The sequence below is a fragment of the Conger conger genome, chromosome 8 (assembly GCF_963514075.1).
Source record: "Conger conger chromosome 8, fConCon1.1, whole genome shotgun sequence".
NCBI classification, from domain to species: Eukaryota; Metazoa; Chordata; class Actinopteri; order Anguilliformes; family Congridae; genus Conger; species Conger conger.
The window spans coordinates 7176820-7190467 of NC_083767.1; the positions used below are offsets into that span (position 1 = coordinate 7176820).

General features: G+C 47.0%; 1 protein-coding gene across 3 annotated transcripts in view; it reads left to right on the top strand.

Annotated features, from left to right (window-relative positions):
* Positions 1-13114, top strand: part of tfec (transcription factor EC) — a 52524-nt gene extending 39410 nt beyond the window's left edge. For all 3 annotated transcript variants that reach the window (XM_061252702.1, XM_061252703.1, XM_061252704.1), the window contains 5 exons: positions 1743-1788; positions 4399-4455; positions 5638-5713; positions 6777-6924; positions 11978-13114. In XM_061252702.1, coding sequence (XP_061108686.1) covers positions 1743-1788; positions 4399-4455; positions 5638-5713; positions 6777-6924; positions 11978-12448 — 798 coding nt within the window. In that variant the 3' untranslated portion in view covers positions 12449-13114. The remainder of the gene's footprint in view (positions 1-1742; positions 1789-4398; positions 4456-5637; positions 5714-6776; positions 6925-11977) is intronic.
* The last annotated feature ends 534 nt before the right edge of the window (positions 13115-13648 follow it).

The window sequence follows — 13648 nt, forward strand, 5'->3', positions numbered from 1 at the left end:
CGTGTGTGTATGTGCATGTGTGTATGTGCGTGTGTGTGTATGTGCGTGTGTATGCATGTGCGTGTGTGTATATGTGCGTGTGTGTGTATGTGCATGTGTGTGTGTATGTGCATGTGTGTGTGTGTATGTGCATGTGTATATGTGCGTGTGTGTGTATGTGCATGTGTGTGTATGTGCATGTGTGTGTATGTGCATGTGTGTATGTGTGCGTGTGTGTATGTGCATGTGTGTGTATGTGCATGTGTGTATGTGTGCGTGTGTGTATGTGCATGTGTGCAGCGTGGAGCTCAGCTCGGGACAGCTCTCAGGCGTGACACACACTCCCTGTGGGGCTGTGGGAGACAGCACGCTCAGGTAGCTCTGTTAATCGTAATTAGGCGCAGGGTACGCCGCACAGCGTCTTTCCACCGCGTCAGCACACTGAACGCAGCGGAGGAGGGGCTTAAACGATCACTGTAACCTTGCCGACGGTGGAGTTACGGGCCGAAACGTTCGCTCTTCGCTGAGCTTATTTTCTTGGCTTTGGACACGAGAGGACAAATTATCTCGATGTCCACAAATCGTACAGTAAATATTGAATCTTACATGTTATTTTCATATCTGACAGTTCCAAGACTTTGTTCACCTTCAGACAAAAGTGTACCATTATACAAGAAGGACATGCAGAAAAAAAGCATACAGGAAGGTATGCAAACAGAATGGAAACATACAGGATGACAGTGCAGACAAAACTAATATCGCACAGCAAAGAAATGGCGATATTGCACAGAGTCTCCAAGGCAAAGACGCACGGCGAACTCGATCTTAAATAAACCTCCTCTCTTCTTCTGACGCCTCCATGTCACCGATGGAAATGAAAATCACAGATTTAAGACCAAAACGAGGGCTTCACGCACAGAGAAGCTGTCTGAAGAGGAGTCCCTTTCATGCCGAACGCTGTTTTAACCATAAAAACAACTGCTCAAGGTCAGAGGCCGTTTGAGGGTCACAGAGTTCATAATGGCATCATTGGGAACAGAGAGGCAGTGACCTCACTGGTGTGGGGATTGTCTGTCACCGAGGCTGTTTGGGCCCCCAGGGCGGAAACTACTGGTCACCCGAGGATGAGCACAGTCAACTCCTGACATCCACAGCCTCTCTGACTTCAAAGCACTGCTACAGCTTCAGAGTACAACTATAATCATAAAACATTGAAATGCTTTCAACTGTGTAAGAAAGTGTGAGAAATAGCGTTTGTTTAGGAAATACAAATAAGAGTTTTGTTATTGTTCTGCAGCTCGGAGTAATAACTGTTTATTTAAACAGTGTCGTTTTTTATTTAGTTCTCCCTGATGTGTAGCTATATTTATTACCCTATGGTCAGGACTCTGTCCTGACTCAAGTGTCAGCTGTTTTCTTCAATCACAACACAGTATTTGTGAAGAGAAAAGCTACTCTGCTGAAAAAAACCACACAAAAAAAAAAAGCTATGTTTTGAAACAGCTGATAATTTCAAGATGGTCGCAGCTGGAGATTACATCAGGGTAACGCTTAATTCTATCGACAGATCAAAGCTAAGGACAAACGCTGCCTACGCATCCCGTGGTCTTTGTCTGTTCCTTCTCCTTTTAACCCAGACTCACCTCGTCTCTGCCTCTCTCTCCCTCCCTCTCTCCCTCCCTCCCTCTCTCTCTCTCCCTCCCTCCATCCCTCTCTCTCTCTCCCTCCCTCCCTCTCTCTCTCTCCCTCCCTCTCTCCCCCAGATCTCCCTGAACAGCGGCCTGTTGGATGTGTACGGTGGAGAACCAGGTATGAGTGCCGCTAATAACAGAATGACACCTGCCTCGTGTCCCACAATCCCCACGATAAAACAGGAAGTCACTGGCACACATCACAACATAGGGGCAGCATGTAGCCTAGTGGCTAAGGTACATGACTGGCACCCGGAAGGTTGGCGGTTCAAGCCCCAGTGTAGCCACAATAAGATCAGTGCAGCTGTTGGGCCCTTGAGCAAGGCCCGTAACCCCACATTGCTCCAGGGGGGATTGCCCCCTGCTATAAGTCGCTTTGGATAAAAATGTCAGCTAAATAACACATTTTTTAAATTTTATTACATCACATGACATCACTAGCGGATGCCGCTGCTCTGAGACCACCAGGGTCCCTGGACGTTTGGGATAGAACGAAAAAGACAACCACAACAAAGCGAAGAGCAACATTCATAATACCTGTCAGCTTAAATCATCATTTTTCTGTTTTTGAATACGTATTTGTTTCAGTCGTGAGCTCGAGACATGTATTGCATTGCTTACCTTTAAAAGAACGGTAATAACAAGGACATTACAAGCATCGGCCATCAGTCTAATGACGGTTTTAAAGACAAACCTACCGGATGTGACTGAAATGAAGACAAAGGGCATTACAAGCTCGTAGCCTTTCGGCGGCCATAAATCACCGGGACGTTATTAAAAACTCGCGGCGCAATAATGTATTCCCCTGTCTGCCAATCAGCGGGCGGGACAGGGCGGGGTGTGGCCGTGCCAGCGCTGCACCCCAGCGCGGAGATCAGCAGTCAACGCACGGTGTTCGCGGCTGGGCGACGCTGACTGGCGAGCGGAGCTTGACTGATTATCAACAAGGGACTCCCGCTCATTTACTCTCCATAGTCCATTACCCGCATTGCTGGACACCATCATCGATCGTTAGCTGAACTCTCATCGCAAAATGATTATGCTGATGCTGCGAGTGCCGGGGCGTCCTTGTCAAATCCGTTAGCTGTTTGTTTGTTTTTTGTTTTAATCGCGGGTGCTGCTTGTATCTCAGTCGGTAGCGTTTAATCAAATTTGAAGAACTGCTTAACAACATGACATGACACTTGCTTTACTGCGAACAATGCTTGATTACACAGATAACGCTTTTAATTACTCGGTATACAGCTGTTTGTTTACTGAAACGATTCAGGTTAACACCTGGCAGGCGTACGCAAATAGCCTACCTTGCTTAAGAAAAAAATGGCTGCAACTCACACGGGAATCAGGCCAGCAACCTTCTGGTGACAAGTGTTTTCCACCACTCCCGGGAATGCTACGTATGCTACTGCCTCGGATATAATTACATAATTATTGTTAGAAATTCTAATTGACTATTTGAACAATGAATCGGAAAAGAAACCGAAAACAAGCAATGTGAAGTATGGAAACCACGGTTAAAACGTTTGGTTGCACTTAGTCACAAAGTTACATTTCTGTGAGTGTGAGCAACACACAGACAACAAAATCACAAATAAAACCGTAAGGACCAAATTAGTTTTCAGTCCACAGGCTTTTGAATTTTACGTGTTAAATGTTTCATGTCACTTGGAGTTAGAATACATGCAGAAAAATGACGGTCTGAGTCAGGAGTCTGCGTGCTCAGTGACACCTGAAATGACCACTATGCCAGCATAGGAAAGAACAAAAATAGCCGGCCTTATTATATTAAATTAAATGGAGTGAGATGTCAAGTAAGAACAACAACAAAAACAAAAACCAAGTGCATGTATATCTGGTCACTTTACTCATGTAAAACTGAGAAGTGTTTGACACACACACACACACACACACCCACACTCACACACACACACACACACACTCACACACACACACACACACACACACACCCACACACACTCACACACACACACACACACACACACACACACACACACACACACTCACACACACACACTCACACACACACACACACACACACACACACACACACACACACACTTAATTATGAGTGGTCCACCAGGCTGTGGTCTGGGGGTGCATGTACTGTGAGTCTGTTGGAACAGACACAAAGTGTGCGTTGTGTGGTTTTTTATGAATGTCATGCATAGAGTAAACCTAATTGATTTAGGAAATAGAGGGGATGCCTGTAGATCTTTTTCACTCCAGCGAGAACATAAGTGAATTACTGTCTTTTTAATACAAGTGCACAGGCAGACAATGGGTCGTTACACAGGGCTTAAGTGACCTTATTTAATCAACAAAAGTGAATTGAGAAATCCAATCAAAGCTCCCAATTATATCATTTGGAAGTATGTGGATTCCAGTGCTGGAGGGCCTTTCTCCTGCTTACGGTGCGTCAGCGAATTTGGAGGCCGGGATAATTGTGGACAGGGGCGGTTTCAGCGTTCAACAAATGTTTGAGGGATCCTGGAAAAACAGAGCGCTCTGTCCGCGCAGTCTGGGCAGTTAGGAGCAGAACGAGCCTCTCACCGCCCCAGAGGGCAGAGGTCAGATATGCTGTTTGTCTGCGCGCTGAGAAGAATCGCAGTATGTGCACTTTAATTCCTTGTTCAGCAAGGGTAGTTTAGGCTGTGCTGTTTCTTTTTTTTCTTGCTCATGCCAACCTCCTGTTTTTCTTGTCTTACAGAACACGACACCAGGGTTCTAGCCAAAGAACGGCAGAAAAAGGACAACCATAATTTAAGTACGTTTCTTTTTTGGGATGAAAACTAAAGTTTCAGCAGTGACACTTTATAATTATATGTATCACTTCATAAAATATCTATTATTGCGGATTAAAACCACTCAGCCATGTTACTTATTTTCCGTTTTATAGCAGAGTAAGGTCACTCCACCATGCCGCCAACATTTTGGGGAAGTACCGCTTAAGCACATAGAAGCTTATCAGCAGTATGAACTACCAAGCTTCTCAGTATAGCAAAGTATTTTTTTCAATACTCAGAGTGGTAGTAATGCCCACTAATTGGCATTATGTACATATGGTTTTTGTATAATCAATTAGCACAAAGTCTTTGTGTATTTGTCCAGAGCATTTTTTCTTAGTAAATCACAAATGGTTGCATTACCGCCACCTAGTGATGTATTATGACACTGCAATGTAGATTTTGGCAGGACGTTCTAAATCTCCAACTTGGAACTTAACAGACTGTAATAAGTACTGTGCAATTCTTTTTTCTTTTTATAAGAACTGTTTTACTGTTTGGACATATAATCCAAGAAAACTCTAGCATTCCTCGTTAGGATTTTACGAAGTGATAAGCAAGCTTCCACTACAGGCGTAGTTGTATTAATAAGGGCTGTGACTAAGATCTTTGAGAAAGATGACATTAATGTGGGGGTATGGGGAATTAGTCAAGGGGACAGGACATTAATTGGATTCCTCTCTAATCAGTAATGATAAGTCCCGGCTTGGGGACCGGTACTGTCCAAATGGATTTGAATGATTTTGTACGGTCCACCATCCGTCATGTGATCCAATCAGAATGAGTGAGCAGCATTCAGTAAATCAAAGCTGTGCTGGCAGAATATTCTGGAACAAAAAAAAAAAAAAAACTTTATTGATATAACAGGGCTTCTGCATCACAAGATGTTAATGTGAGGAACTGGATTGCACAAGCAGGCAGTGGTTCCCAATATCCCAACACACACACACATCCTGCTCTGTGCCCCCCTCCCCACACCCCCCACCTTTGGGGCCCACTGTGCTAAGGCGTGGCCTGCTGTACTCAGCCATAGCCTAGCAGTATACACCCACACTGAGCATCAGGCCATATGGCCCTGTACTAGCTGCGGGGTCAAAGGTCACCTGCACCTGTGAACCGCATTAACATAAAAACAAAAAAACGTCTGTTCTTTTTCTGACCAGTTGAAAGAAGAAGAAGATACAACATCAACTACAGAATCAAAGAACTCGGGACGCTGATACCAAAGTCAAATGACCCGTAAGTATGGTGCATAGATATGTAATTTTATTATATTACTTTCATTATATATATTCAGATATTTCACTTGGTGGACTTCTTGAACCCTCTGTCCCTGGGTGAAGAAACAGATTTAGTAAAGTAAAAAACGTAATATGCAGCACAGTACTGCACAGTGCTGTTTATTTGCAGTTTATTATTCATATCAGTGAATCTCAACCTCACCGCCACTGTTCATGTCCGTTGCGGTCTAAGTGCCAGTGTCGCTGGCTAACTCGGACAGGGGGAAAAGAAACGGCGTAAAATAAACGGATTGAAACTAAATCATTTCCATTCTCCACATTCATCGTATTCAGCCAACCTTTCAATAAAACATATCACACATCGGCTGTACTTGGCAGATAGTAGCATTGTGCTAATTCTCTATGCGCTGTCCAGGCCGTGCGTCTTATCTTGCTAATGTGGGCCGCGTTGCAATGTTCCGAGCCCATTGACAGGCGAAAATGAACTTAAATAGAAACGAGTCGACTATCTGAATAAAAGTTTACGCACAAAGGCAGGACGGAGGGCCGCGGACCCACACCTGAAGCTGCGGCTCCCAGGCAATTGAACTTCTGATAGAAATTAAAGCGAAGGTGAGCAATCCGGTCACGCTATTAGGGACACGATAAAGCAGATTATTAGCCGCGATCAGACAAACGTCTTACTCCGAAGAAAGGGACAATTTTAACAGCCGTTCTTTCTTTAAAAAAAAGAAAGAAAGAAAAGTAATGGTATCAGAACTACCCCCGTATATTGCTTCCCTCCCAAAGTCACATTTTTTACTTTCTCCTGACACCAATTTTCACTCCGGGATTAATTTTTACCCGTACACGGGGAACCAGAGAATCGACTTTTCCGCAGATATACTTAACTATTCTATTATAATTCCCCATTCAGGAGCGGTAATGTCCGCGGATGAATAATAGCCATGTAAATCATCATTTCTTATTAATATAGAAAAGGGAAAGAGGGCCTTTTGGAAGAGGAGGAATTTTCTGCTGATGCGCGCACTTGTGAAAAGGTTATCTCTCCATCCCTGCAGTGATATGCGCTGGAACAAAGGCACCATTTTGAAGGCGTCGGTGGAGTACATTAAGTGGCTCCAGAAGGAGCAGCAGCACGCGCGAGAGCTGGAGGCGCGGCAGCGCAAACTGGAGCTGGCCAACCGCCGACTGCTCCTCCGGATCCAGGTGGGTGGAGAGGCCCCGAAAACAGCCCCCTACACCCCCGAAAACAGCCCCCTACACCCCCTAAAAACAGCCTCCTACACCCCCTAAAAACAGCCCCCTACACCCCCTAAAAACAGCCTCCTACACCCCCGAAAACAGCCTCCTATACCCCCTAAAACAGCCCCCTACACCCCCGAAAACAGCCCCCTACACCCCCGAAAACAGGCTCCTACACCCCCTAAAAACAGCCCCCTACACCCCCTAAAAACAGCCTCCTACACCCCCGAAAACAGCCCCCTACACCCCCGAAAACAGCCCCCTACACCCCCTAACAACAGCCTCCTACACCCCCTAACAACAGCCTCCTACACCCCCGAAAACAGCCCCCTACACCCCCTAAAAACAGCCTCCTACACCCCCGAAAACAGCCCCCTACACCCCCGAAAACAGCCCCCTACACCCCCTAACAACAGCCTCCTACACCCCCTAACAACAGCCTCCTACACCCCCGAAAACAGCCCCCTACACCCCCTAAAAACAGCCCCCTACACCCCCTAAAAACAGCCTCCTACACCCCCTAAAAACAGCCCCCTACACCCTCTAAAAACAGGCTCCTACACCCTCTAAAATAGGCTCCTACACCCCCTAAAAACAGCCCCCTACACCCCCTAAAAACAGCCTCCTACACCCCCGAAAACAGCCCCCTACACCCCCTAAAAACAGCCTCCTACACCCCCGAAAACAGCCCCCTACACCCCCGAAAACAGCCCCCTACACCCCCTAACAACAGCCTCCTACACCCCCTAACAACAGCCTCCTACACCCCGAAAACAGCCCCCTACACCCCCTAAAAAACAGCCCCCTACACCCCCTAAAAACAGCCTCCTACACCCCCTAAAAACAGCCCCCTACACCCTCTAAAAACAGGCTCCTACACCCTCTAAAATAGGCTCCTACACCCCCTAAAAACAGCCCCCTACACCCCCTAAAAACAGCCTCCTACACCCCCGAAAACAGCCCCCTACACCCCCTAACAACAGCCTCCTACACCCCCTAACAACAGCCTCCTACACCCCCGAAAACAGCCTCCTACACCCCCTAAAAACAGGCTCCTACACCCCCTAAAAACAGCCTCCTACACCCCCTAAAAACAGCCCCCTACACCCTCTAAAAACAGGCTCCTACACCCTCTAAAATAGGCTCCTACACCCCCTAAAAACAGCCCCCTACACCCCCTAAAAACTGGCTCCTACACCCCCTAACAACAGCCTCCGACACCCCCTAACAACAGCCTCCTACACCCCCTAACAACAGCCCCCTACACCCCCTAAAAACAGCCCCCTACACTCTCTAAAAACAGGCCCCTACACCCCCTAAAAACAGCCTCCTACACCCCCTAAAAACAACCTCCTACACCCCCTAAAAACGGGCCCCTACACCCCCTAAAAACAGCCTCCTACACCCCCTAAAAACAGCCTCCTACACCCCCTAAAAACAACCTCCTACACCCCCTAAAAACGGGCCCCTACACCCCCTAAAAACAGCCTCCTACACCCCCTAAAAACAGCCTCCTACACCCCCTAAAAACTGTCCCCTACACCCCCAAAAAACAGCCTCCGACAGCCCCTTTACATACCCCCAAAACCTGCTTACAAACCCATATCTACCCTCCCCAATTACGTCCCCACCCAACCTGTCTCCAAATACCTGTATATCCACGTACATACCCACACCTACCAAACGATTCCCCAAACCCACACACTCTCAGAAATAATGTGACACTGGAGGTACGTTTTTGTTCCTCAAGGATCACATTTTTCAAACGTACCCTGAAAGTACACTAATGTTCTCTTTGGACACAATTCAGTATGTTTTCCAAGCAAAAAAGGGCCCAGAACTACTGGTTACCTTCACCTGGGAATCAGGTTTGAAGACAGTCTGGCCAATCAGTAGCACTAATTGTTCAGTTTATGACCCGGGAGAAAAGAAAAGCATGGCTGGATTTGAGGGATGGAGATGGACCATCACTGGACCGGCCTCCTACTCCTATCCACCCCCCAAACAAGCCCTCCTGACCCATCCTGAACCCCTGACTACTCCCCTCAGCCTCCCTTGCAGCTGCTAACCCCTCGAACCCAACCCAACCAAAGCCCCAAAAACGGTCCATTCTGTCCTCACCCAACACACCACCCAACCACCCCCCCCCCCTTCACCCAATAACCCCTCCTAACTACCCCCCAAATCCCATCCAAGCCAACTCCGCCCCCTTCCACACAATCTGCCCTGGGAGACCCTGCTAACCCCCCTGCCCCCAAACTCAACCAACCCCCCCCCAGAAACCTCCACCATGTCCCCGTCAATGCCTGTAGCTAACCCCCCCCCCCCACACACACACACACACACACACCCAGGCTACAGTAATTACCTGATTAATAAATACCAAACAGAAGCCCCCGTCAGGAGAGGAATTAGGACCCAAATTAGATTAGGTTGCCTAATACTGTCAGAGAGTAATGTGCCTCTCCCTCTATGAAATTATGAAATTATGCATTAAAATGTAGCGGGCTATTGACAGACTTGTAGAGGAGACATTATGGAGCTCCTCGCCCGCCGAGACATCCCAATTATGCGCAAAATTAATTACTCCGAGCGGCGTTCCGGCATTCCGGCATTCCGGCACCCCGCCCCCCCATCAGCGCACCTTCAGCTCTCCGGCATTAGCGACAGCGTCACCTCGGCTGCAGGATGTGTGACCCCCCCCCGGCCCAGGGGTGCACCTCACAAACACACAGTCCTACAGAACATCACCTCACAAACACACAGTCTTACAGAACATCACCTCCCAAACACACAGTCTTACAGAACATCACCTCCCAAACACACAGTCTTATAGAACATCACCTGACAAACACACAGTTTACAGAACATCACCTCCCAAACACACAGTCCTGCAGAACGTCACCTCACAAACACACAGTCTTATAGAACATCACCTCCCAAACACACAGTCTTACAGAACGTCACCTCACAAACACACAGTCTTACAGAACATCACCTCCCAAACACACAGTCTTACAGAACATCACCTCCCAAACACACAGTCTTATAGAACATCACCTCACAAACACACAGCCCTGCAGAACGTCACCTCCCAAACACAGTCTTACAGAACGTCACCTCCCAAACACACAGTCTTACAGAACATCACCTCACAAACACACAGTCTTACAGAACGTCACCTCACAAACACACAGTCTTACAGAACGTCACCTCACAAACACACAGTCTTACAGAACGTCACCTCACAAACACACAGTCTTACAGAACGTCACCTCACAAACACACAGTCTTACAGAACATCACCTCCCAAACACACAGTCTTATAGAACATCACCTCACAAACACACAGCCCTGCAGAACGTCACCTCCCAAACACAGTCTTACAGAACGTCACCTCCCAAACACACAGTCTTACAGAACATCACCTCACAAACACACAGTCTTACAGAACGTCACCTCACAAACACACAGTCTTACAGAACGTCACCTCACAAACACACAGTCTTACAGAACGTCACCTCACAAACACACAGTCTTACAGAACGTCACCTCACAAACACACAGTCTTACAGAACATCACCTCCCAAACACACAGTCTTATAGAACATCACCTCACAAACACACAGCCCTGCAGAACGTCACCTCCCAAACACAGTCTTACAGAACGTCACCTCCCAAACACACAGTCTTACAGAACATCACCTCACAAACACACAGTCTTACAGAACGTCACCTCACAAACACACAGTCTTACAGAACGTCACCTCACAAACACACAGTCTTACAGAACGTCACCTCACAAACACACAGTCTTACAGAACGTCACCTCACAAACACACAGTCTTATAGAACATCACCTCACAAACACACAGCCCTGCAGAGCAGCCATGAACACACAGAGCTCAGGCATTACTGGAAGTCCTGCAGAACAGCCGACCTTACTCCAAACCCGGAGAAGACTATGAGTTCAGCAACCTTGGTCCAAACACAAACAGCACTTCCATTACGCTGCCTCAAATATGCTCACTTTATTCTGTCAGTAAAAAAAAATTAAATAATAGTATTAATAAATAATAATAGTAAACCAACAACAAAATAATAACAAAACAACAAAGACATAATACTACTACTACTACTACTACTAATAATAATAATAGGGGCCGCTTGTTGCCTAGTAACAGCAATAATAATACTACTATAGATGACCACTCTTCCTCTTATTATTTTTGTACCCCTGTACCGTTGGGAGTGTAGTCCAGACCAGCAGAGAGGAGCAGCCGTAAAGGTTAATAAGTGTCCTGGGAGTCTGGGAGAAGGCTGGTCAGGTACCCAGCTTCACAGCGACGGCAGGCTCGTGTCTCGGGCCTCTCGCTGCCGAAGATCCGCCAGCCACCATGCTGACCCGCGGCGCTTTGATTAATGATCACATTCAAGGGCGCACTCGGTCTTAAATGACATTTAGGAGTGTGCTTGTGAAGGACTTTACTCACTAAAGAATCACGGTGGCGTGTGTGTGTGTGTACGCGCACGAGTGAGCGAAAACCAACCGTCATGGTTCTCTCCTCGCCTCACGTAACGGACAATCACTGGTGACGTGTAGACGGTTCGCTGGGTTATGGTAAAGTCAGTGAGGTGCCAGATATAAAACGGTGACTCTACACACTCAGTGAGCACTTTATTAGGTAGAACTGTACACCAGCTTCTTAATGCACATATTTAATCAGCCAATGGCAGCAAATAAACACCTAAAAGCAGGCAGACATGATCAAGAGGTTCAGCTGTTTTGTCAGAATGGGGAAAAAATGTGATCGAAGTGACTTTGACTGTGGAATGATAGTTAGTACCAGACAGGCTGATTTGAGTATCTCAGAAACTGCTGATCCCCTGTGATTTTCACGCACAACCGCAGAGTTTGCAAACCAAAAAACCATCCAGGGAGCTGCTCAGCAGGCAAAAATAAGAGCGTATGTACCTGTACAGAGACTAATTCTGGTGTCTGTGGTCCGGTTCTCAGGAGCTGGAGATCCAGGCTCGAGCCCACGGACTGCCCAACATGGCCTCCTCTCTGGGGGCAGTGGAGCTCTCCTCCCACCTCCTCAAGCAGCAACAACAACAGCAACAACAGCAGCAACAACAACAACAACAGCAACAGCAACAGCAGCAGCAGCAGCAGCAGCCTCTGTACCCGGAGGAGCTGAGCGGAGACTACGCCCCGCGGGCGGCCGCGCCCCAGATGGCGGCCGTGCCGCAGACGGCGGCCCACGACCCCGCCGACGTCTCCGGCACCTTCTCCGACCCGCTGTCGCACTTCACCGACTTCTTCAGCGCCACGCTGAAGGAGGAGCAGCGGCTGGACCGGATCCTGATGGACGATGCGCTCTCGCCGTTCGGCGCCGACCCGCTGCTGTCCGCCGCCTCGCCCGCGCCCTCCAAGGGCAGCAGCAGCCGGAGGAGCAGCTTCAGCACCTCCGACGGCGACCTCTGATGACCTCCGACGACCTCTGACCCCCCTCCCGCGCACACCGCACCGCCAGGCCTCGTGCGTCTGCTCTCAAAATCCCTGCCCCCCCCCCCCGCCCCCCCGCCCCCCATACCGAAACTTGCCCATTCCCACTCTCCCCTCATCTCTACGCTCGTCTAGGGAGACGGGACAGCGCCCCCTCCTGGACAGCGCCGGCACTGACGACAAAGCGAGACGGTAACAGAAAAGGGAGATAGCTTTACAGCTGCGTGCTCTGTGCACCAGTTAGCCCGGAGACTCCTGTGACAAGGACTGTATCTGTAAATACTGACCATGATTAAAAGGGTTTCAGAGACAAAAATGCCCTTTTTTTAAAATATATATATATATACATACAAAATGAAGATAACTGCTTGTAAACTGGACTTTTCTTCTGTGGTTTTTCCTCCGATTTGTCTCTATTTAAATCCAGTCACCTTCCTTCTCATCCAAAGACGTGGAGTAATGCAAATGTAACATTCGTACTAGCAACAAAAACTAAACGAGGCCTTCTAAACATGACTTGTCTTAATGCGTGTATAAAAATATATATACTGTACATGTTTATGTATTTATACTTGTTTTAATCCCTCTTCTCTAAACAGTTTCTTACCATATTTACTGTAACATCTTTTTTTTATCATGCATGGGGTTTTGGGGAAAAAAAAACAATAAACCCCTTTTTTCATAAAAAATGTTTTCTCTTTATTTCTCTATTTTTCTACACAAAGAAGTCTTCATCTGATGAGAAAAGATAGATTAGAGGATTTCCAATGGAGGATAAGAGGAATCCACAATCTCAGGCTGAAAAAAGGTACAATCCAAACAAATTAATTTTGAATATGAAGTTGAAAAGGACAATGGTAAGTGCATGAGTGGTCCACTGTGGTCCTGCATGAATTGTGTGACTGAGCAAATATAGAACGACCTTACTTGAGGATGTCACAGCTTCAATAAATCATTATTAAAACAAACTCAAGCATTTTTATTCTAAATACAGCTAGTATCAAATAAAGAAATAACATTATAACTTAATTAAAACACTCCTTCCTTCGGGTGATACTGTGGGTAAATCAAACGTAAAGTTTAATTATTGCTTCTAAGCAGTGTTTTTTGATTAGCAATGCACTTTGACAATGGATACCAGATATATTTTGTTTAAAGTTTCAACCATGGAAATCTTTA